Raw genomic sequence first — 23941 nt, 5'->3', positions numbered from 1 at the left:
GATTTGCTGTCACATCTGCAGTCTTATGCAGGATCAGGTTAGTGTGTGTTTTTTTTTGGGGGGGGGGGGGATGCTACCCTGGGGCACATTTCTCCAGGATGTGGTATTTTCTGGGAAAGCAGCATTCAGTAATGGAATCAGCATGGGGCCTGATAAATGGTACACACAGGCTTCACATCAGCCTTGCTGCCTGAGCTTTCTGTTACAAAGGGAACCTCTGGTGGTGAGGGAGGCACTTGTAAGTGCAAACCTGGCTTGCAGTCTCTACAATGATTCTGTTATTAACTGCTGACACTAGAGATCAAAATCATCCCCAGCACTATTCCACCCTGGTGTGGATGCCTTCCCAGGGAAAGGAATGAGGAAGGGAGATTTTTTGATAGTTCCAGGACACAAAAAATGTAATCCAAACCTGATGATATGTATTCTTTCCAGTAATGGAAGGTCACTGAAAGTGAAGAATTCTGGTTGAAAAGTAGTGCATTTTTGCTTGACTACTGCGTCAAGATGTCATATGAAGGTAGGAGGGAGGTTTTAAAATGTTAGGAAATACTGCTTTACTGAAAGTGGTAGATGTGTAGAATAAGAATACTAGCAGAAGCAATGTTGACCAAACCAGTGCCAAAATTCATACATGCTTGGAGCAGATAGAGGGCAGTTGTAGGGGCATCAAGGGGAAAATTGGAGATGAATTAGGGTCTGCAGTGACATAGTAGATAGACTGAAATGAGCAAACTGGGTAAACAGTTATGTTTGGTAATATGTAATGGTGAAACTGCATTAAGTTTTAGTCTTGAGGGTATTTTTCTTTCACCAACAAAAAGGAAAATTAGTTCTGATTAGTATGGCAGGTTTTTTACGCATGCATTGTTTTCTCACTGTGTATCTAACTAAATACTTCAATAAAAATTATTTAGCAGTTTCGAATTAGAGGCAGAGGGAGAGCCAGAGGAGTTTTTGCTGGAACAAATACTGGTCCTAGTAACTCAAACACAACTTTTCAAAAGAGACCGAAGGAAGAGGAATGGGATCCTGAATATACCCCAAAGAGCAAGAAATACTTCTTGGTGGGTGCTGGAGAGCTAATTTTATTTCTTCTGAGTTCATTCTTTCACCATACACATCTCAGTACATAAATGACATGTAATAAAAAGGGAGAGAAAGCTTGCAAGTGGTCACACACCCTCGATGGCAACTGGGATGTATCTTTAGTGGTGTAGACAGGATAACTAGGCAGACTAGATGGGTTGATTGGTTTTTTTTCCTGCCATCATCTACTATGCTGATCTTACTAGTTTCTAGAGAACAGAAAGTTTTAAGGCCTGCAGTGAATGGAAGTAGGAAGATTGCCATACTGTTAATACCTAAATAAGTATAGGAAAATTGGTTCTTACCTGCTAATTTTCGTTCCTGTAGTACTACGGATCAGTCTAGACTCCTGGGTTCTGTCCACTCACCAGCAGATAGAGGCAGAAAAAGTTCCAACTGACTCCGCCCCTTCCGTGAGGTGCACCTACAGTACGTCCGTATTTAAATGTAACAAAGCAGAAAAACTAAAAAACCCAACTAAATAGCTAACTGCTAAAAACTGGGAGAACATTCCCTGAATTAGACTCACTGACCCAAACAGCAGCAGAGCACCTAACAACATAGAACAATCATTGAATCTGAAATAATTATCTGCAAAGTAAATAAGAATGAGCGGACTGTCCGTTATCTCTAAGCTAAAATGGGCGGGACTCTGGACTGATCTGTGGTACTACAAGAACGAAAATTAGCAGGTAAGAACAAATTTTCATTTCCCTGTACGTACCTGGATCAATCCAAACTCCTGGGATGTACCAGAGCTCCTTTACATAGGGTAGGACCCTGAGAGTCCCGCTCGGATCACCACTTCACTGAAACCCCCAGATCCTGGAGCCTGAACATCCAGGCGATAATGTCTAGCAAAGGTATGTAAAGACTTCCAAGTCACTGCCCTACAAATCTCTTGCGGAGATGCTTGCTGACACTCCGCCCAGGAAGTTACTTGAGACCGAGTAGAGTGAGCATGGAGACCAGACTGAAGAGACCGACCATGAAGTATGCATGCTGAACCAATAGCTTCTTTTAGCCATCTGGCTATAGTAGCCCTTTGTGCCCTCTCTTGGGACCGCTCCAGAGCACAAAAAAATGGTTAGACATGCAGAAACTATTAGTGACCTCGAGGTAACGCAATAGAGACTGCTGCACATCTAGCGTTCTCAAATCTCTAGACAGAGGATCAGACTGCTGTGAATCAGGAAAAGATGGCAGATCAGTCGACTGATTCAAGTGAAAAGAAGAAACCACCTTTGGAAGAAAGGACGGAACAGTCCTCAAAGAAACTCCAGAATCTGTAATTCTTAAAAATGGTTCTCTACAAGATAAAGCCTGAAGCTCAGAAATCCTACGGGCCGAAGAAATAGCCACCAGAAAAATCACCTTTAACGTAAGATCTTTAAGAGTAGCCCTTTTCAAAGGGTTTTAAGAACCAAATTTAAACTCCATGAAGGGCAAGGATTTTTGAAAGGCACAAGTGTTTTGCCCCCCCCCCCCCCCCCCCCCCCCCCGAAGAAAACGTGCTACATCAGGTTGAGAGTGTTATTTGTGGTAGTTGAGGATGGATCCTTAGTCCGGTGGTAGATGGCCACACCCCCGGCCATCTGCCACCGGACTAAGTTCTTTTATTAAAGAGACACACTAGTTCTTTTATTAAACAGTATATGGAACCACCAGAGGTGGCAGTAGTGAGCTGGAAGCGCCCGGCTGGGCTGTAGTCCCTCAGATACTGGAACAGCGATCCCAGGATAGCAGAGCTGTAGAGAAACTAAATATAGTGAGTAGGCAGGGTATGCAGAGTTCCGGTACCGAACCTTGATAGTAACACTCACACAAAATAGTTTCATAGAAGTAGCCCCGGTGTTGGAATGAGTTAGGCCCTCGAGGAGCGAGTACCTGGTACTAGGGAAAGCTCTGAGAGAGAGATGGTGACTCACTGGTGTAGTAGGCAGCGATGACTTCCAGGCAGAAGAGGTATTCAGCAACCAGTCCGGGAACATGGGCCCTCGAGGAACGAGTACCATTTCCAGACTGACCTGAAAAACAAAGAGAGAGCGAGGCCCCCGAGGAGCGGGTACCCCTGGTAAGTCCGAGGAGGCAGAGTAACCCTATCCTTGCTAACTCGATTAGTTAGCGATTTCAGAGACCTTATATCCGGTACGGATGACGTCATCTCAGGGGGATGCCCCTGAGGTTCGCGCCACTGTTGGTACATCAGTCGGGGCCGCGCGTGTGCCCTTAGGCCCTTGTGAATCATGGCAGATTGCAGCGTCGAGCCGCTCCGGGGACGCCGGAGGAAGACGGCAGAATGACGCTGCGGCAGCCAACCTTCCACTTGAGCAAGAGGGAGTCGCCGAGGAGGTAAGGAGGGCAGAGTGGAGACGGGCAGCGACGGTCGCAACAGAGAGGCCAGGGTGACTCCTTTTATCTTCCCATGGAAGCAACCTAGAGCTGCCACCTGTACCCTGAGAGAGCTGCAGGAATAAGCCCTTAGCCAGACCAGCCTGCAAAAAAGACAAAATGTCAGAAATCAAAGCCAGAGTAGGAACCACTTGATTCTCCTCACACCAGGATTTGAAAACTCCCCAAACCCTGACATAAGCCAGGGAAGTAGAGGCTTTTCTAGACCTGAGAAGAGTAGTGACCACCACATCAGAATAACCCTTATCCTTCAAACGACACCTTTCAAAAGCCAGGCTGCTAGAGAGAAGCGATCTACCTCTTCCAAACAAACGGGACCTTGGCAGAGAAGATTTGGAAGGTCCCAAAAGCAAAGTGGACCGTCCACTATGAGGTTGACAAGGTCTGCAAACCAAGGACGTCTCTGCCATTCCGGAGCTACCAGAATTACCTCCGGATAAGATTCTATGCGCCGAAGAATCTTGCCGATGAGAGGCCAGGGAGGAAACACATTTAGCAGAACGTTCATTGGCCAGGGAAGAAACAAGGCATCTACTCCTTCTGCCCCTGGCTCCCGACGTCGACTGAAGAAGCGGGGGGGAGCCTTGGAGTTCCGGAACGTTGCCATCAGGGCCATGCTTGGCGTGGACCACTTTTTGCATATGAGATGAAATGCCTGCTCGGAAAGTTCCCACTCCCCGGGATCTAGACAATGACGGCTGAGAAAGTCTGCTTGAACTTTGTCGAGCCCAGCGATGTAAGTCACTGCAATGCGAAGGAGATGTTTTTACGCCCATGCTATCAACAGCTGAGCCTCGAACGAGACCGGTTGGCTCTTGGTTCCCCTTTGGCGGTTGATATAAGCCACTGTCGTCGCATTGTCGGAAAGGATTCTGACGGACTTCCCCTGCAGAAGCGATAGAAAGGCCTATAAGGCTAGCCTCACCACTCTGGTCTCGAAAGGATTGATTGACCAACGAGATTCCACTGGTGACCATTGGCCCTGAACAGACTTGTCGAGACATTCAGCACCCCAGCCGGACAGGCTGGCATCCGTCGTGACTACTGTCCAAACTGGAACCTCTAGGTCTACTCCACGACGCAAATTCTGCGATAGGAGCCACCAACCGAGACTGGAACGAGCAGAGTCTGTAAGAGGAAGGGGAAGATGAAATTGTTCTGACACCGTATTCCAGCGGAGAACAATGCTGACTGAAGCGGTCTCAAATGAGCAATGGCCCACGGAACTAAATCCAAAGTGGAAGCAATGGAGCCTAGAACCTGTAGTTCAAAAACACAAACTTTGATGAAATGGGGAAGTACCTGGAGGAAGAACTAAAAGGCTGGGAGAATGTGAGAGATGTGGATCAACAGTGGACCAATCTAAAAGGAGCAAATGCCAAGTCAACTAATCTATATGTTAGAAAAGTAAAGAAAAGCAAAAGAAAAATGAAACCTATCTGGTTCTTAAAGGAGGTGGCCGACAAAATAAAGGCTAAAAGAACAGCGTTCAAGAAATACAAAAGATCCCAAAGAGAGGAGCACAAAGAAGAATATCTGGTAGAACTGAGGGAGACAAAGAAATTAATCAAGAGAGCAAAAAGTCAAGCAGAAGAGAGGATTGCCAAGGAAGTAAAGAGAGGTGACAAAACATTTTTCAGATACATCAGTGAAAAGAGAAAAGTTCAAAGTAGTATAGTGAAATTGAAAGGTGGAAAGGATCAATGTGTGGAGAGAGACGAAGAAATGGCAGAAATATTAAACAAATACTTCTGTTTAATATTTCGTGTTCTGTGTTCACGAAGGAGGACCCTGGAGAAGGACCGTTCCTAGTTAACAAGATACTGGAGGGGAGTGGAGTAGATGTAACTCCATTTACAGAAGAAAATGTATGGGAAGAGCTGGGGAAACTGAAAGTAGACAAAGCCATGGGACCTGATGAGGTTCATCCCAGGATACTGAGGGAGCTCAGAGATGTGCTGGCGGGTCCGCTGTGTGACCTGTTCAATAGATCCCTAGAAACGGGAGTGGTGCCGAGTGATTGGAGAAGAGCTGTGGTGGTTCCGCTTCACAAGAGTGGGAACAGAGAGGAGGCTGGTAACTACAGACCGGTTAGCCTCACTTCAGTAGTGGGGAAAAGTAATGGAGTCACTGTTGAAAGAGAGAATAGTGAACTATCTACAGTCGGGAGAATTGCTGGACCAGAGGCAGCATGGATTCACCAGGGGAAGATCCTGTCAGACAAATCTGATTGACTTTTTTGACTGGGTAACCAAGGAATTGGATCGAGGAAGAGCACTCGATGTCATCTACTTGGATTTCAGCAAAGCTTTTGATACGGTCCCGCACAGGAGACTGGTGAATAAAATGAGAAGCTTAGGAGTGAGTGCCAAGGTGGTGACCTGGATTGCAAACTGGTTGACGGACAGAAGACAATGTGTGATGGTAAATGGAGCTCTCTCTGAAGAGAGGGAGGTTTTAAGTGGTGTACCACAAGGATCGGTGTTGGGACCGGTCCTGTTCAATATATTTGTGAGCGACATTGCGGACGGGATAGAAGGTAAGGTTTGTCTTTTTGCGGATGACACTAAGATCTGCAACAGAGTGGACACGCCGGAAGGAGTGGAGAGAATGAGAAGGGATTTAAGGAAGCTGGAAGAGTGGTCGAAGATATGGCAGCTGAGATTCAATGCCAAGAAGTGCAGAGTCATGCATATGGGGAGTGGAAATCCGAATAAACTGTATTCGATGGGGGGAGAAGGGCTGATGTGCACGGAGCAGGAGAGAGACCTTGGGGTGATAGTGTCTAACGATATGAAGTCTGTGAAACAATGCGACAAGGCGATAGCAAAAGCCAGAAGAATGCTGGGCTGCATAGAGAGAGGAATATCGAGTAAGAAAAGGGAAGTGATTATCCCCTTGTACAGGTCCTTGGTGAGGCCTCACCTGGAGTACTGTGTTCAGTTCTGGAGACCGTATCTACAAAGAGACAAGGACAAGATGGAGGCGGTACAGAGAAGGGCGACCAGGAAGGTGGAGGGTCTTCATCGGATGACATACGAGGAGAGATTGAACAATCTAAATATGTACTCCCTGGAGGAAAGGAGGAGCAGGGGTGATATGATTCAGACTTTCAGATACTTGAAAAACTTTAATGATCCAAAGACAACGACAAACCTTTTCCGTCAGAAAAAAATCAGCAGAACCAGAGGTCACGAGCTGAGGCTCCAGGGAGGAAGACTAAGAACCAATGTCAGGAAGTATTTCTTCACGGAAAGGGTGGTGGATGCCTGGAATGCCCTTCCGGAGGAAGTGGTAAAGTCTAAAACTGTGAACGACTTCAAAGGGGCGTGGGATAAACACTGTGGATCCATCAAGTCTAGAGGGCGTGAACAAAGAGGAGGCAGCAAATCACTGCACGGAGCGGCAGTAGCCACAGAGGCATTCACAGAGCGGGATGCCAGTGGCCAGTAGTTGGTGTTCCACCTTCACGGAGCGGAAGAATGGAGGGCTGCTATCTCCAAAAAAAAAAACAAAACAAAAAACAAACAAAAATAAATAAAAACAGGGGTGGGTAAGAGTATGGGGTAAGGGTGTGGCCTACTTGTTACAGCAGTTGCTACCCCTAATTGAGCTGGACGTTCACTTGGATACAGATACGGCGCTGCTCTCTAAATTGGTGGTGGGGTGGAGGGGAATTAGGGCTGGAGGGTACTGGAAGCCAATAGTAACAGGTGGGAGAGAAAAAAAAAAAGGGAAAAAATGGATAAAGTGCGTAGCTTGCTGGGCAGACTAGATGGGCCATTTGATCTTCTTCTGCCGTCATTTCTATGTTTCTATAATGCCAGTCTTTGGGAGGAGACTTGGACAACAAGACCCAGATCTGACACTTTCCCTAGCCGAGTATCGAACAGTGCTCCCAGAAACTCCAAGGACTTGGATGGTATTAAATGACTCTTTGCTGGGTTGGCAACCCAGCCCAATGATTACAGAAGCTGAAGAACTCTAGACACAGCCAAGCGACAGAGATGTTCCAACTTCGCTCGAATGAGCCAATCGTCTAGGTAGGGATGAACAAAGAATCCCTCTCTTCGGAGCTGTGCAGCTACTACAACTATTATTTTGGTAACGTTCCTGGGTGCAGTGGCAAGACCGAATGGAAGCATGCAAAATTGAAAGTGGTCCCCCAGAATCAAGAACCGCAAAAACTTCTGATGGTCGGACCAAATTTGTATGTGAAGATACACCTCTGTCGGGTCCAAGGAAGCTAGGAACTCGCCTTTGTGAACGGATGCCAGGACCACTCTTAAAGTTTCCATGCGAAGCCTTGGAATTCGCAGATATCGATTGATTCTTTTTAGGTCCAGAATGGGACAAAATGTGCAGTCTTTTTTGGGTACAACGAAGTAGATGGAATAACGGCCCTTTCGTTGTTCCGATGGAGGAACCAGCATGATGGCTCCAAGCTCTCAGACTATGTAAGGTGTCCTGCACTGCCTGACACTTTTGAGCGTAAGAACATGGAGACGCGAGAAAACGGTCACGAGGGCGCCTTGTTTTATCATAGTGAGGACCCATTGATCCGATGTTATTTGGTCCATTCCTCAAAATAGAGAGACAGACTGTTTCCCACTACCGGAACCGAGGAACAGACCGGCCTCATCTCATTGAAGTTTTCGCTCCACCAGAAGATTGGGAGGGACCAGATCTCCCAAAGCGACGTCCTCGAAAGGACTGAGTCCAGGACTGCTGTCTAGCTGGCTGTTGCCGAAAGGAAGAACCTGAAGAGCGGGAGGAGCGAAATCTACGATTCCCTCGGAAACTAGATCTGGAAGGCAACGACCCCCTTGTTTTGGGCCTATCCTCAGGCAGACGATGAACTTTATTCTCTCCTAAGGATTTAAGTCCTCAAGATCTTTCCCAAAAAGAAGTTTACCCTTGAAAGGCAAAGATCCCAATTGGGCTTTGGAAGAGACATCCGCAGACCAGTTTCTCAACCAGAGAAGCCTGCGGGCAGAGACAGCCGAAACCATTGACCTGGCTGAAGTACGCAACAAATTATAAAGAGTGTCAGCACTGTAAGCAACAGAGGCTTCCAAACGCCCAGCATGAATAGCTTTCGACTCAGAAGAATTACTCTGCAAGAGTTGAACCCAGTGGAGCCCTGCCCTTAAGGCGAAACTGCTGCACTTAGCGGATTGTACTCCCAGAGCCTACTTCAAAAATTCTTTTTAGTTGGACTTCTAACTTACGATCTTGAAGATCTTTGAGAGATGCTTCACCTGTAACCGGGATTGTAGTCTTTTTGGTGACAGCAGATACAGCAGCATCGACCTTGGGAACACGTAGAAGATCTAAAGCATCCTCAGGCAGAGCATATAGCTTATCCATGGCCTTGTTGACCTATAAGCCCAAATCAGGAGTGTCCAATTCCCGAAATAATAAGTCTGTGACAGAAAGATGAAAAGGAAAAGAGTGGGCTCGCCCCCGAAGACCAACCGTGACCGGGTCAACTGAGCCCATACGAGAGTCCTCAGGCAGTGAATCAATTCCCAATTCCTCAAGAATAGCAGGAATGAGGGGATGAGCTCCTCCTTTCTAAAGAGACGGACCACCTTAGGGTCATTGCCTTCGACCACGTGAGAACCCGGAGAGGGGAACGAGTCCTGAGGAGGATTGCCGCTAGGGTCCCCCTCATCTGTCCGAGGTATCAGTAGAAGTCTCTTCTAGGGTCCGAGACACCAAAGTCCTAAGAGAATGTTTAACCTTAGGAGTCTGCATCCCCGTAGAGGACTTTGCACTTTTGGCTGCTGATTTATGGGAAATCCCCTCAGGATTCTTTTTAAAAGATTTGCTGGCTTTAAATGCCTTATGTAAAAACAGAAGTCAGAGGAAAAAGAAGAGGAGTCTGAAGTCCTCTCAGGACTCTCCTCACCAGCAGCAGCAGTATCAGCAAGGAAAAAGCCTCCCTCAGAGATTAAATGCTGCTGCGGAGGAGGAGAAACCCCTCCTCCCTCTGTTGGGAGTGGTGCAGCGCGAAAGGAGCCCAAAATGGCTTCCGTTCCTGCACTAAGCGGGAACAGAACAGCTGTAGAAAGATTTGGGCGCTCCCGGCAAGCAGAGCGATGGAGAGAGGGTAAAATGGCACTGGCAGCTGCCCCTGAAGATCCCTCCTCCCCAGGGAGGCAGGAGGAAGCACAAGCCGTCACGGGACACTCTCGCCCACGTGTCTCCACACGCAAGGCAGGCCGGACCGCGCAGCATTTTTAAACACGAATTGGCTGAAGAGAGAGAAAAAACTAAAGAAAAATAAACAAAACCCGCTGGCTGCCTGACTCAACAAAAGGTAAAGAGAAATTTTGTCCGGGAGAGAATACAGCCCAAAAAGTTATTTGCTTTGCTTTATTAACTCAAAAAAGATTTTTTTTTTTTTTAAATACAACCTGAAGACTGTCTTCTGCTCTGCGGGGTGAGTGAACCGGGCTCCCCGGTATCACCCCAAAGTGCTGCAGCAATGTGGGCCGAAGAATTCTCAACTCTTAAAGCCAAGAGCCTCTAATACCAGGGGGGATGGTCCTCTCAGGACCTGCTGAACCCTGGGAGGCTAAGGTCAGCTTACCAATGAAGCTCACTGTCCTTGAGAAAATCTTTAAAAAAAAAAATGTTTAACTCAGTTGTACTAACTGATTAAAGAACTAAAATAGCAATTCACAAAAACTTTTTTTTTTTTTAAACTGACTAAAATCCGGACTGTAGGTTTTGCACCTCCACCATCTGCTAGAGGCAGAAAAATACTGACGTACTGTAGGTGCACTTCACAGAAGGAGCGGAGTCAGTTGGAACCTTTTCTGCCTCCATCTGCTGGTGAGTGGACAGAACCCAGGAGTCTGGACTGATCCGGGTACTTACAGGGAACAGGTAGCTATGACACATCGGTGATAAGAGGCAATCACTCCTTCAAATTCAGATGTTAGTGATGTCAGAAAGAAGAGCAGTGTTCTGCATGCAGCTGCTTTCTGGGAGAAGTAAGGCTAATGCAGGAAGGTAGGAGCAAGTGAATTAGAAGCAAATATCAGTATGCATGCCCCATGTGGGGCTGCTGGAAGGAAACTTCATAAGTGTGAATCCATTATAAGATATGCAATTGTAGTGAAGCTTATTGGTGTGAACTCTTTATTTCTATTCAGCAGAATAGAAGAGAAATAATTTAATTATAAATTCTAAACAGATGAGTATTATATTTAATAGATCTTCTCTTTCAACTGATCAGGAAAATGGAGTGGTACACGAAAACGATTTGTATAGAATGGTACATAATATTGAGGCTTGGCATCTCGATATTCTTCAAACAGATTTAATGCCAAATGCACCAATACTCTTCACTTTGATGCCAGTTTCTTCACAGGTGCAATCTATACTAGAATCTCTTCATTTGAAAACTCATCAGTACTCTTCAGTACTGACAGTTCAACCTCAATCTGTCACAACACCGAATACTACACTGAGAAGTTGTTCAGCCTTAACAATGCATTTCCTCCACTTCCTCATAGGGTTGCTCCTAAGAACACATATGCCATATCATTGTTCAATGAATACATCTCTTCTTGAACCCTGTTCAGTCATATCACTCATAGGACATTGATTATGGATCCATGGAATTGGATTCTGAAAGATTTATTTAGAGACTTTTATATGCCGGTATTAGTGGGGACATCATACTGGTTTACATTTGAACAGCAGATGGAAATTACATGTTAACAGGGAGTTACAACTGGGAGGGGGAGTCACACAAGTGCAGAGTAGAAAAGTAACAACAAGTAAACAAAGGCGTCCTTAACAATAAGGAACAAAGGGGAGTCCTTAATATAAGGAAAGGATAGGATTGCCTCTGCGGGGGTTAAAAAGTGCAGTCGTCATAGGGGGGTGAAAGGGACGACGAATGACGTTTTAGACCTATGCGGGGGGCATGATAAAAATAAAGGTGGTGGGGGGGGGGGGGGGGGGGAGGTTAGTCTGGATAGGCTCGTTTGAATAACCAGGTTTTTAACTTCTTTTTGAATTTGAAGGTGCATGGTTCTAGGCGTAGGTTTGAAGGCAGGGCGTTCCAGAGTGAAGGGCCAGCGATGCCTCAGTGCATCTGCCATCTGACCCTTCACCATCCCCAGCTAGGAATACTTTGCCTCTGGAAGACCTCTCCTTCCTGATATTTGTCAAGAAGATGTAAGCAATTCCTTTTGAGTTACAAGAGGAGGATGAATCAAGAGACCCCATGCTAGGATTTTTGAAGTATCTTAATGTGCTTAAAGATTCTGTATCAGTTTGGGTCCATCAAATTCTAAAAAGACTTTCAAATGAAAATCTGGGAGACCCTACTCATTGCCTCTTCAGTCTGAGGAATCTAGATAATACCAAGAACAAGCAATTCCTGGTTTTGAGAAGACTAAATAAACTCTAAAGGTAGAGTCAGCTGTAAAAAAACAAAAGTTGTAAAAATAAGGATTCATTCTTCAGTTCCTGCAGGAAAGGATCAATGAACCTTGCATATATTCAGCAGGAAATTATTCCAAAATACCATGCTCTCTTCTCATATCTTCCTATCAGTATTTTATGGTTCAGTATATGTAGTCTCTGTAATTGCTGTTATAGAGCAATTACACAAATACCTATTCTCTCCCTGCAAATAAACAAGATTTTCTTAATTTACTATCTGCAGGAAATGTGTGGTAAACATCTCATGCATTTCATATGTGATACGCTCAACAGTGCAGTTATAGGTTCAGTCCTGTTCATAAGGGGGTCGTAGAATGACCTTGCTCAGAGCCTCAGTTCTAAGGGAAGATATCCATGATTGGCCAATATCCTCTACACAGGAGAGACAGTTGTCATAAGTCAAAGCAGCTAGTGAACCTCATAAAGGACTATTGCTCCACATTACAATCAATCTTTTGCAACTATAGACTCTCCCCATTAACAAGAGATTACAAGCATTCTCTCAAAAGGGGCAATTCTTATATCAGAAAAAAAATTACACTCCATAATCACAAACACTGCCTCTAAGATTGTGGTCACATGACTGCAAAGGAAAGAAACCTGTCTTTTGATTGTAAAGTCAGGTTTTGACTTCTTACAGAGACCTTTGCCAGTGTCCCAGTCTTAAATAAAAAATAAGTTCCTGTTTGGGGAAGACTAAACTTTTGTAGTCGTGTTTGCTATCCATTTCAACAACTAAGTTCAAGCATTCTGCTCTGAAGGAGTTTCCACACAGAATGCCTTCTTGATACAGTGGGGAAATGACAATTTTTTGTCTGTCTTCAGTTATCATTAATAGTCAAGATCTTGGTGAAATTAAAGGAAGATCAAGTAACTATGATATTAATAGCTTCCTGATCCAGAGAAAGAGGTAGCTCCTCTTCTCTTTTCTGTAAGGCATCCAATTTGACTGAACCCTCTTCCACCCTTGTTAGAGAACCAAAGTACCTTGCTTCATTCAAATATTCATTCCTTAGTTCTGTCAACATGGATGTTGAAGCAAGAGTAGTTTTCTCTTTCACTTGTTCAGTGTTTCTCAAGTGTTCCCATGCATCAAGAATATCATCAACCAGAACCTTGTATGCTTTCAAGTCAAAAAGATTTATGATGGATAAATAAGGACTTAAATTCCTTCTCCTACCTTCTACTAAAATTAGTAGACTATCTTTTCCACCTATGCAAAACTGGCTTGAAAACAAATTCATTCATAGTAACATAGTAAATGATGGCAAATAATGACTCAGTTGGTCCAGCCAGTCTGCCCAGTAATTTGCTTAGGATAGTAACTTCCGCTCTGTGCAAGTTACCCCCATGCTTTGCAGGTTACCCCCATGTTAAGGGTAATATCTGCTGCTCCGTGCAGGTTATTCCCATGTAGAAATGATACACCTTCAGTATAGTTACCTCATTTCTATCCTCTAGCCACTAGGTATCCTCTGTTTATCCCAGCAGAGTTCGTTTTAGTACAAGAGGAAGGAAAAAGTTTCTTTCCATCCTCTAGTAACTCATTTTATGAAAGGTCTACTTCACCTTAGAGCCTCCTATAATATCACCTGCACTGTCCTGGATTCTGATGTGGTCCTCACACAGCTGATGAGACCACTTTTTGAGCCCATAAATACTTCTATCAAATATTTAACCTGGAAAGTAGTATTCCTTATTGCAGTCATCTCTGGAACAATAGTCAGTGAACATCAAGTGCTAGTGACTTAATGTACACAAAATTCTGCAACAGTATTTTTACATATCCAAAACTACTTTTGAAAATATAAACTAATTTTCCCCATATATCAGACTGTTCTTCAGATCTTCTTACCCTGACCTCATACTCTGATTTGAATCAACCTTGCATATATTAGATAGTAAGAATACTATTTTTTTTTTTTTTACAATGACAGAACTAAAGAGATGTTAAATGTGCCTATCTCTTCATCTTTTAATTACACAAACATACAATTGCAATTTGAATTTTTGACACTGCCTCCTTTTACTATGCTAAAAGGATTATTTAAAAGCACAGTTAAGAGCAATGGCAGCATCTATAATTCACTTTCTCTACTTCAATTGAAAAAATATGTAAAGCTGTTACATGGAATTCTGTGCATCCATTTACCTCCCAGTATTGGTTAGACACTGACTCACGTTGTGATAGTAAATTTGGACAGTCTGTGTGAAGAAGTCTGTTTAAATACGGACTCAGAATTTTTGTTCAACTTCTTCCTGCCAGTCACCTAGTTGTGTGTTGTCTTAAGGAGAGAGTGGGTAGAAAATTTCAAGACAACACTTAGCTTGGGAGTCCCCTTATGTGGCCCTGATTTCATTCTGCTTGTCCATAGATAAAGCAAAGTTGCTTACCGATATTTGTTCTCTGTGGACAGCAGGATAAATCGGTCACATGTACTCTTACCTCTCCTTGGAATTGAACATTTTTTTTCTCATAAATTGATCTGACTGAAGGCGTCTTGTGCATGTCTGTGTTGTGCCGGCTTTGTATGACCAGAAAAGCTTTCTAGGCTTTTCTCACTTTAGTTAATAAATATTTAATTTTTAGTGCAGCCAGATAACACACGCACAACTAGACGAGACTGATTTATCCTGCTGTCCACGGAGAACATAAGTTACAGGTAAGCAACTTTGCTTTGTCTAACACAGGTTGCACTTTACTGTTCTTGATATGTATTTTTATGTGATTTATATTCACCAGGTCCTAGCTACTCCCTGGGAGGCCGCTTCTTCCCTTAAACTGTCTTCTTTTTTTTTTTTAAGTAACACTTGAGTCAGAACCGCAGGTTTTGCATCACCTCCATGTGCTGGAGACAGAAAAATGCTGAGGAGCAGCAGGTGGTACACCAGGTTAAATGGTGGTGCCTGTGAAACGTTCTCTGTCTCCATCTGCTGGAGGGGAGGCAAAACCCAGCAGTCTGGACTGATCAGGTACGTACAGGGAAAGAATGGCCCTAAGGAAGGGAGGGGATTTTGGTAGTCTACGGACCTATGCTCACAGGCAGTGGATGTGGTCTTACGTTGCCTAAGGTCCCTGGGCTGGGTGGTCAACCTTGCCAAGTGCCATCTAGCCCCCCTCCCAGGTCCTGGATTTTTTGGGAGCGCGTTTTAATACCAGAGTGGGCAAGGTCTTCCTCTCTGAGGACAAGATTCTCAAATTGCACAGCCAAGTCCAGAACTTGTTGCAAGCCTCGGTGCCCAATACTAGTCCCATGGGCTTTTGCGCATATGAGACCTCTACAAACTGCCTTGCTGTCCCGCTGGAACCCGCTGTTGGAGCAATTCTACCTCCCGCTGCCACTTAGACGTTACGTTGCCAAGTCCAGTCTTTCGTGGTGGGTTGCCCAGGGCCATTTGGAACACGGGGTGGATCTAGAGATACCCTGGTGGATGGTGACAATGACCGATGCCAGCCTTTCTGGCTGGGGAGCAGTATGTCAGACTGTAGGTTCAGGGCCGGTGGTCTCCAGTGGAGGTGCCCTGGTCGATCAATCATCTTGCGACGAGGGCCGTTCTGCTAGCTCTGGAGAGCTTCCTCCCCCTCCTGCGTAATCAGACATTCAGGATCTTGTTGGACAATGCGACAACCGTAGCCTTTATCAACCGGCAGGGAGGAACCAGGAATCGTCCTGTAGCTCTCGAAGCAGATATGCTGATGTCCTGGGCAGAGTAGCATCTACAGATGTTGGCAGCGTCACACATTGTGGGATCGTCCAACGTACAAGCAGACTTCCTCAGCCGCCAACAGCTAGACCCAGGGGAATGGGAGCTGTCCGAAACTGCCATGTGCCTGATACCTCGAAGGTGGGGAAAACCTCATGTGGACCTGATGGCGACTCAAGTGAATGCCAAGGCACTGCACTTTTTCAGTCGCAGAAGGGATTATGGACAGAGGGAGTCAATGTACTGGTGGTCCCATGGCCAGTAGTGGGCAAGGTGATCAGCGGGATAGAACTTCACCCAGGACGAGTGATTCTTGTGGCTCCAGAGTGGCCACGCCGGCCTTGGTTCGTGGACCTCATGAATCTGGCCTTGGATGGGCTCCTGCGTCTGGGTCACCTACCAAATCTCCTTAGTCAGGGCCCTATATTTTTTGATCACGCAGATCGCTTTTGTCTTGCAGCCAGGCTTTTGAAAGGCGACAATTGAGGAAGAAAGGCTATCCGGAGGCGGTTATTTCTACTCTGCTGCGAGCCCATAAAACCTCCACGTCCCTGGCATATCCACGTGTCTGGAAGGTGTTTGAGTCCTGGTGCCAAGCTCAGAAAGTGGATCAATGAAGAGCGTCTGGGACTCTGGTTCTTTCCTTTCTGCAGATTAGCCTTGAGAAAGGGTTGTCTTAATTCCCTGAAGGCTCAGGTCTCCGCTCTGGGATGTCTGAGGGACCAGATCCAGGGTTCTCCTCTGGCTACTCATCCCGATGTGGTGTGTTTTTTCTCCGGGGGGGGTGAAACACGTACTGATGAAGTAGCATCATTCTTTTGATGTCTTGCTGAGCATATCACGACAATGTAATCTTCAGAACTTGAATATTTGACTGGACCAGATATTATAGTGCGTGTTTGATACTCCATGCTGGTGAACTTGCTTGTCAAGGGAAAGCTAAAATTTTATATAAACTATTGGCTTTTGATAACCTCAGACAGCTTGAAAAGGAGGGTTTCGGATTCCTCTTATTGAGAATCCCACCAGTTGATCTCCGAAGGCATCATCTCATCCCCCTTCTCACTAGGAACTACCAGAAAAGAAGCTCTCCTCCCTCTTGCAGATCAGTGATTTGAGCCTGTTTATGACAGAAGAGAGGGCAAGGATTCACTATTTTCTAGTACGAAAGATATCTGGGGGAAACTGTCCCATCTTAGACCTAAGGGCCTTGAACACCTTTCTTTTGAAGAGAAATTCAAGATTTTCCTGTGCACCATTATTCCCCTACTAAATAAAGGAGACAGGTTATATTTTCTGGATCTTAAGGATGCATATACTCCTATAAGGATGCATCCCAGTCACAGCAGGTATCTGATTTGTGTAGGAAAACACTACCTTTAATATAGTATATTGCCTTTTGGTCTGACATTGGCCCTATGTGTTTTTACAAATTGTCTAGAGGTCATTGTAGTGTTTCTATGTGAACTGGAGACTAGTTTCACCATTGGCTAGTCAAGACCACATCTTAGGTAGGAGCAAATAAATCCATGTGGGTGCTGAAGTTGCTATGGTTCATCATTAATTACCCCAAATCCAACTTAAGTTCATGAATTCAGTTGGAGTTCATCACAGATCTGCCTGGCATGAATCAGTCAAAAGCCTTTCTCCCCATCCAGGATCACTAATTAATGCCCATAGTGATGAGTCTTCCGGAGTAAACAGACAGCTTGGGACATGTTGAGGATGTTGGGCTTTTTGGCTTCAGTAATTTACAGTACCCTCACGGCACATCTCCACATGAGATATGACCAGTGAATCTTCAAGCTGCAGTTAGACCCAAGATGTTCAAGAACTTAAATGCACTTAACTGTGTCATGGAGCAGTTCAGATATTCCCTGATTTGGTGGCCCTCCCATGTAAATCTGGTCTTGGGTGTATCCTTCCAAATCCCACCTCACCAAATTATTATGACAACAGATGCATCCAACCTCAGTTGGGGAGCACATACACAAAGGCTTCGCATTCAGGGTCTTTGATCTTCGGTCTTTCCGGAAAAATGAGTACAGTTTTGTGGAACTACAAAGTGTATCGAATGTTCTAAAGGCATTTAGAGGTCAATATCCAAAATGCTTTTTCTGGCTTAGTTCAGAACTTTATTTAAAAATATTTCTGAATCACCTTACTGATTTAAAAATTGCTTGAAGCGATGTACAACATAGAACAATCAGTAAAAATACAACATAATAAAACAGTAAAACTAAAAGTATTAATACTATCAAATACAAAATATAAACATAAATCATATTCAAAGCTTTTTTCCCCATTCCTATTCTATAATATCACATCAGTTATACAAGAATATACCTACTCCATAATAGCCAGAAAAATATGGGAATTTAAACATCCCCCTGTTGACCGCACAAGTTTTAGCTGGGTAAGCCTTTTACCCAGCTAAAATATATCTGGATAAGAGAGGCATTCTGGAGGTAGCTTAAATTTTAAAAAAGCCAGGTAGTGCTGATTATCATATAGCTGGTTAAGTGATGGGAGAAAACTCTTCTGGGCCAGCAAGCCTATCCACCCTCCAAAAAAAAAAGGTCTGGCCATAGTGTCTGATTCCCTCAAATTCCCCAAAAGAAAGTAAATTAGTTGTAAACCATAGTTGCTCAAGACCCCCATCCCCACTCCTGATTTTCAAAAACCTAAGTAGGCTTTGAGTCCCTTCTTGACCTGCACATCCCATAACCCCTATCCCCCACCCTTCTGACCCACCTGGAACCCTCCTGAAACCTCAAAGGCTGCCAAGAGTGCGGTACAATTATACTGCTCTTGGTAGCATCCGGCGTTGCTCTGACAATTGTACTGCGCTCCCAGAGACCGAGACCTTTGAGGTTTCGAGGGTTTTGGGTGGTGGGAGTTAAGGACCTAGAATTGACCTGCGTTTTGAAACTGGGGGAAGAGCAATGGGCAGGGGCTTCGGGCTGCTATGGTCCACAGTGTATTAACATTCTTTGTTTTGGGTTTGTTTTTTTTGTGGTGGGGGGGGGGTTGTGGGAATCGGGCACTATGCCTGACCTTATTGATGGGTGGGGGGCGTTGGGCATGCTGACCCAAAAGGGTTTCTTTTTTCATTAATCAGCTATGTGGTGAATATAGCTGGTTAGATAACTTTATCTGGTTAACATAACCTAGATAAGTTTAAACTTAACTATGTCCATAATATAGCTGAGTAGTTTAAACATATCTAGGTAAATCTAGCTGAGATTATTCAGCAGGAGATTTGTTCTGCTCAATATCCACAATTAGTTATCCAGCCAAATTTAGCTAGAGAACTAGCCCACTCACTGGCTTACTGAATATGGACTTCTCAGAGATCAGGTGGCCAACAAAGTTCCCTTTTAAACAGTCATATTTTTCCTGAATATGCATGGAGAAGGAATGCTCAGGATGATATATGTCTGCAGTCCATCAGATGATTCTATCTTTTATCTTCTTAACTATACTTATGTTATTTTAGTTTTATTTTACGAGTAGATTTTAGTTATCTTATTATTTTTATTGAAGTTTTTATTGTATTTATTCTGTTTTCCGACTGTTATTTAATAGTTTGTATTATGTAAACCGTAAAGATAGAACCTTGTGTTCTGTGTAACGGTATATAAGAATTGCATAAATAAATATATCAGAAGTCTATCAAGGCATACAACTTTGAGCTGTCTCATGGAGAACATACTGGCAGACAGGCCCAGGCAGATCACAGCACCTTGAACAGAATATTTCTCAAGTGGGGAACACCTGAGACAAATCTGTTAACCTCTCTGAACAAGAATGTCCTGAAATATCCTGAAATCCTGACTCAATCCCAAACGAAAGGGTTACAGCCCCTAAATCATCTCCAGGAAGCTTGCTTGTTCACTTAAAATACATAGGACAAATCATCTTCAGTACAAAGAAAAGAAACCATAAAGCAAGGAAGTACTCCTTGTTAAATACAACCTACAACTGGAAAAACTACTCCTGGAGGATGAAGACTTGAAACATATTCCTTGCTTCACTGGTATTGACCTTCAGGCAGCAACCTAATTGAAGCAAAAATTAAAAAGCAAGCTTCTAACAAACTCATAGGGTTATTCATCAAAATGCATTATGGCAATAGTTATGTTACCGCACAATGTGAATGCAAATTTTTTGAAGGGGTGGGATTGGGGAGGGGTTTGATTAATGAAAATGAGGGGCAGTATCGCACTATGCGATAGCATAATGCATGCTATCACACTTTTTTAACACCGGAAATAACTACACCTTTTTCCTGGCATTAAGCAGTGCGATATGCCCAAAACAGCCATAATGCAATTAGCAATAAAGATAGCAAATTGTATTTCAGCCATTTCTGGACTGGGGGAGAGGGAGTGGCATGGAGTAGAGAGAGAGCATCTCTGGGGAAGTCTTCACAGTATTCAAATATTTTTATCAATATAGGAGGGCCAGCTAATAACTCGAGGTGAGATTGCTAGGGCAAGAGAACATTGTAGAAATCTCATCATGAGAGGTCTAGAACGGGTAGATGTGAATCGGTTATTTACTCTTTCGGATAGTAGAAAGACTAGGGGGGCACTCCATGAAGTTAGCATGGGGCACATTTAAAACTAATCGGAGAAAGTTCTTTTTTACTCAACGCACAATTAAACTCTGGGATTTGTTGCCAGAGGATGTGGTTAGTGCAGTTAGTATAGCTGTGTTTAAAAAAGGATTGGATAAGTTCTTGGAGGAGAAGTCCATTACCTGCTATTAAGTTCACCTAGAGAATAGCCCCTGCCATTAGCAATGGTAACATGAAATAGACTTAGTTTTTGGGTACTTGCCAGGTTCTTATGGCCTGGATTGGCCACTGTTGGAAGCAGGATGCTGGGCTTGATGGACCCTTGGTCTGACCCAGTATGGCATTTTCTTATGTTCTTATCTTTGTGAGACTTTCCTCACTCCAAATGATGTCAAATCTTCACTTAGTTGTGCTGTGCTGTTTGTACATCTTGCTCTGCATATCAAACTGGCCCCAAAACCTCACCTCGAGTTATTAGGTGGCCCTCCTATAGCGATATAAATAGTCAACTACTATGAAGGTCTTATAAAGAGTCTGTGTCTCTGTCTCTCATATATAAGAAAATGCCTGTCTGACCACTTTACTGTTTGCAAAATACATGTATCGTGGAAAATTATAAACGTGCCCTTTTTTCTTTCCGCATGAAATTATAGCATTTTGATGAATCTATGGGTCAGATACCCCTACAACATATCGCATTGCAATCTATGCCAACTCATCACAGGACCCATAACAACCAACATGGGAAATACGATCAGCATAAGGGGATCCTACTCATGCTCCTCCTTTAATGTAGTGTGTTATTCAATGCAGAAAATGTGAAGAAGCATGTTACATTGGTGAGACAGGCCAGACATTTAAAGGCAAGAGTCATTTCACACAGACACAAGATTAAACACCACAAGGAAGACCAGGTTGACATCTCTATAGGAAAACACTTTTTGAAACCAGACTACTGAATCAATAACCTTGTGATCAGGATAATCAAAGGAAATTTTAAAACAAATCAGGAATGCAAGTCTTTTGAAGTTAAAATGAGCTGCTTTCGAACTGGCACAAAAGGACTCAACAAAGACCTAGGTTTTCTATCACATTTTGAGCCATAAACGTATACTGTCTGTTACCTAAGAAGAGAAGAAATTGCCATGCTGGGTCAGACCAAGGGTCCATCAAGCCCAGCATCCTGTTTCCAACAGAGGCCAAACCTGGAAAGAATCCGGACACTAAGAAGATGCCATGTTACGAATGCCAGTAATAGTAGAGGCCATTCTCTAAGTCAACTTGATGAATAGCAGTTAATGGACTTCTCCAAGATCTTATCCAAACCTTTTTTAAACACAGCTACACTAACTTCACTAACCACATCCTCTGGCAACAAATTCCAGAGCTTAATTGTGCATTGAGTGAAAAATAATTTTCTGTGATTAGTCTTAAATGAGCTACTTGCTAACTTCATGGAGTGCCCCCAGTCCTTCTGTTATCTGAAAGTGTAAATAACCAATTCACATCTAACCTCTCATTATTTTAAAGACCTCTATCATATCCCCCCTCAACCGTCTCTTCTCCAAGCTGAACAGCCCTAACGTCTTCAGACTTTCCTCATAGGGGAGCTGTTCCATCCCCTTTATCATTTTGATTTGGTCGCCTTTCTCTACCTTCTCCATCGCAACTACATCTTTTTTGAGATGCGGCGACCAGAATTGTACACAGTATTCAAGGTGTGGTCTCACCATGAAGCGATATAGAGGCATTATGACATTTTCTGTTTTGTTAACCATTCCCTTCTTAATAATTCCTAACATTGTTTGCTTTTTTAACTGCTGCAGTACAATGAGCCAACGATTTCAAAGTATTATCCACTGATGCCTAGATCTTTTTCCTGGGTGGTAGCTCCTAATATGCAACTACAGCAAGTGTTGTTTTTCCCTATATGCAACACCTTGCACATGTCCACATTACATTTCATCTGCCATTTGGATACCCAATCTTCCAGTCTCGCAAGGTCCTCCTGTAATGTATCACAATCTGCTTGTGATTTAACTACTCTGAACAATTTTGTATCCTCTGCTGATTTGATTACCTCACTCGTCGTATTCCTTTCCAGATCATTTATAAATATATGGAAAAGCACCGTTCCAAGTTCAGATCCCTGAGGCACTCCACTGTTTACCCTTTTCTCACTGAGAAAATTGACCATTTAATCCTACTCTCTGTTTCCTGTCTTTTAACCAGTTTGTAATCCACGAAAGGTCATTGCCTCCTTTCCCATGATGTTTTAGTTTTCTTAGAAGCCTCTCATGAGGGACTTTGTCAAACGCCTTCTGAAAATCCAAATACACTACATCTTCCGGTTCACCTTTATCCACATGTTTATTAACCCCTTCAAAAAAAATGAAGCATTTGTTAGGCAAGATTTCCCTTGAGTAAATCCATGTTGACTGTGTTCAATTAAACCATGTCTTTCTATATGCTCTGTGAATTTGATCTTTAGAATAGTTTCCTCTATTTTTCCCGGCACTGAAGTCAGGCTCACTGGTCTATAGTTTCCCGGATCGCCCCTGGAGCCCTTTTTAAATATTGGTGTTACATTGGCCACCCTCCATTCATCTTGTACAATGGATGATTTTAATCATGGTTTACAAATTTTAACTAATAGATCTGAAATTTCATTTTTTAGTTCCTTCAGAACCTTAGGCTGCATACCATCCAGTCCAGGTGATTTGCTACTCTTTAGTTTATCTACCTGGCCCACTACATCTTCCATGTTCAAAGTGATTTGGTTCAGTTCATCTGACTCATCTCCCTTGATAACCAGCTCTGAAACTGGTATCTCCCCAACATCCATCAAAGCCATTCACCCTTCCCCTTATCATTGGAATGCTTTTTATGATTCATTTTTAGCAATCATTTATATTTCCTGGTAAATGCCATATTTTTCTTAGTTGAATTTTGATCTGAAGACGAGTATTAACTTTTGAAAGCCAGTCAAAAATATATTAAGCTAGTCTAATTTAAAAAAAAAGTAAAGTATAACCATATATAAACATGTAATTTTTTTTTTTTTTTGTTTTTTTGTTAAGCTTTATTTTGGTGCAAGAATGTCCTGACCACCCACTTTAGGACAAGATCAGAAGGCATGCCTGTGCCTGTTGCCATCTTCTTTTTTTGTGGACAGATCTTCAGTTAGCCTGTTTGCAAAAACCTTAAAACTCAGAAGAAATTAAAGAACTATGATTCTCATAGCTCCTTCTTGTCCAAGATAGATATGGTTTCCATTCATCAGGAGTTTTCCCAATTGGGGGAAAATATTCAGTTGGACAATTCCCCAGTCATGATCTTGCAGAATCAGGGAATGCTATTCATTTAATACCCAGTCCGTGACCCTCACAGCCTGGATATTGAGAGTGAAATGATTTGTTTTTGTGGTTCTCTGAAGTGTCTCAAAACCTTCTGGTTTCTAAGAAGGACTCTACTAGGAGATCTTATAGGTTTAAATGGAAGTGTTTTGCCTTCTTGTGTAAGGACAAATCACTAACTGCTTGAATACATTGTGCATCTTTCAGAATACAGCCTTAAAACCAACTCTATTAGGGTATACATCTGTGCAAGTGATGTAATCAACAGCATGTAGAAGGAAATCCCATCTCAGTACAGCCCTTAGATATATGTGGGACTTGCTTCAAT

At 43.5% G+C, this 23941-nt stretch overlaps 1 protein-coding gene across 6 annotated transcripts in view; it reads left to right on the top strand.

Annotated features, from left to right (window-relative positions):
* Positions 1-23941, top strand: part of BCLAF1 (BCL2 associated transcription factor 1) — a 163949-nt gene that overhangs the window by 135944 nt on the left and 4064 nt on the right. For 4 of the 6 annotated variants that reach the window (XM_029596622.1, XM_029596625.1, XM_029596628.1 and 1 more), the window contains exon 11: positions 918-1067. The exons of the other annotated variants lie outside the window; for them this stretch is intronic. In XM_029596622.1, coding sequence (XP_029452482.1) covers positions 918-1067 — 150 coding nt within the window. The remainder of the gene's footprint in view (positions 1-917; positions 1068-23941) is intronic. 6 annotated transcript variants of the gene reach the window in all.

Source organism: Rhinatrema bivittatum, chromosome 3, assembly GCF_901001135.1.
Source record: "Rhinatrema bivittatum chromosome 3, aRhiBiv1.1, whole genome shotgun sequence".
In the NCBI taxonomy this organism is placed as follows: Eukaryota; Metazoa; Chordata; class Amphibia; order Gymnophiona; family Rhinatrematidae; genus Rhinatrema; species Rhinatrema bivittatum.
This window is presented reverse-complemented; position numbering and strand designations above follow the sequence as displayed.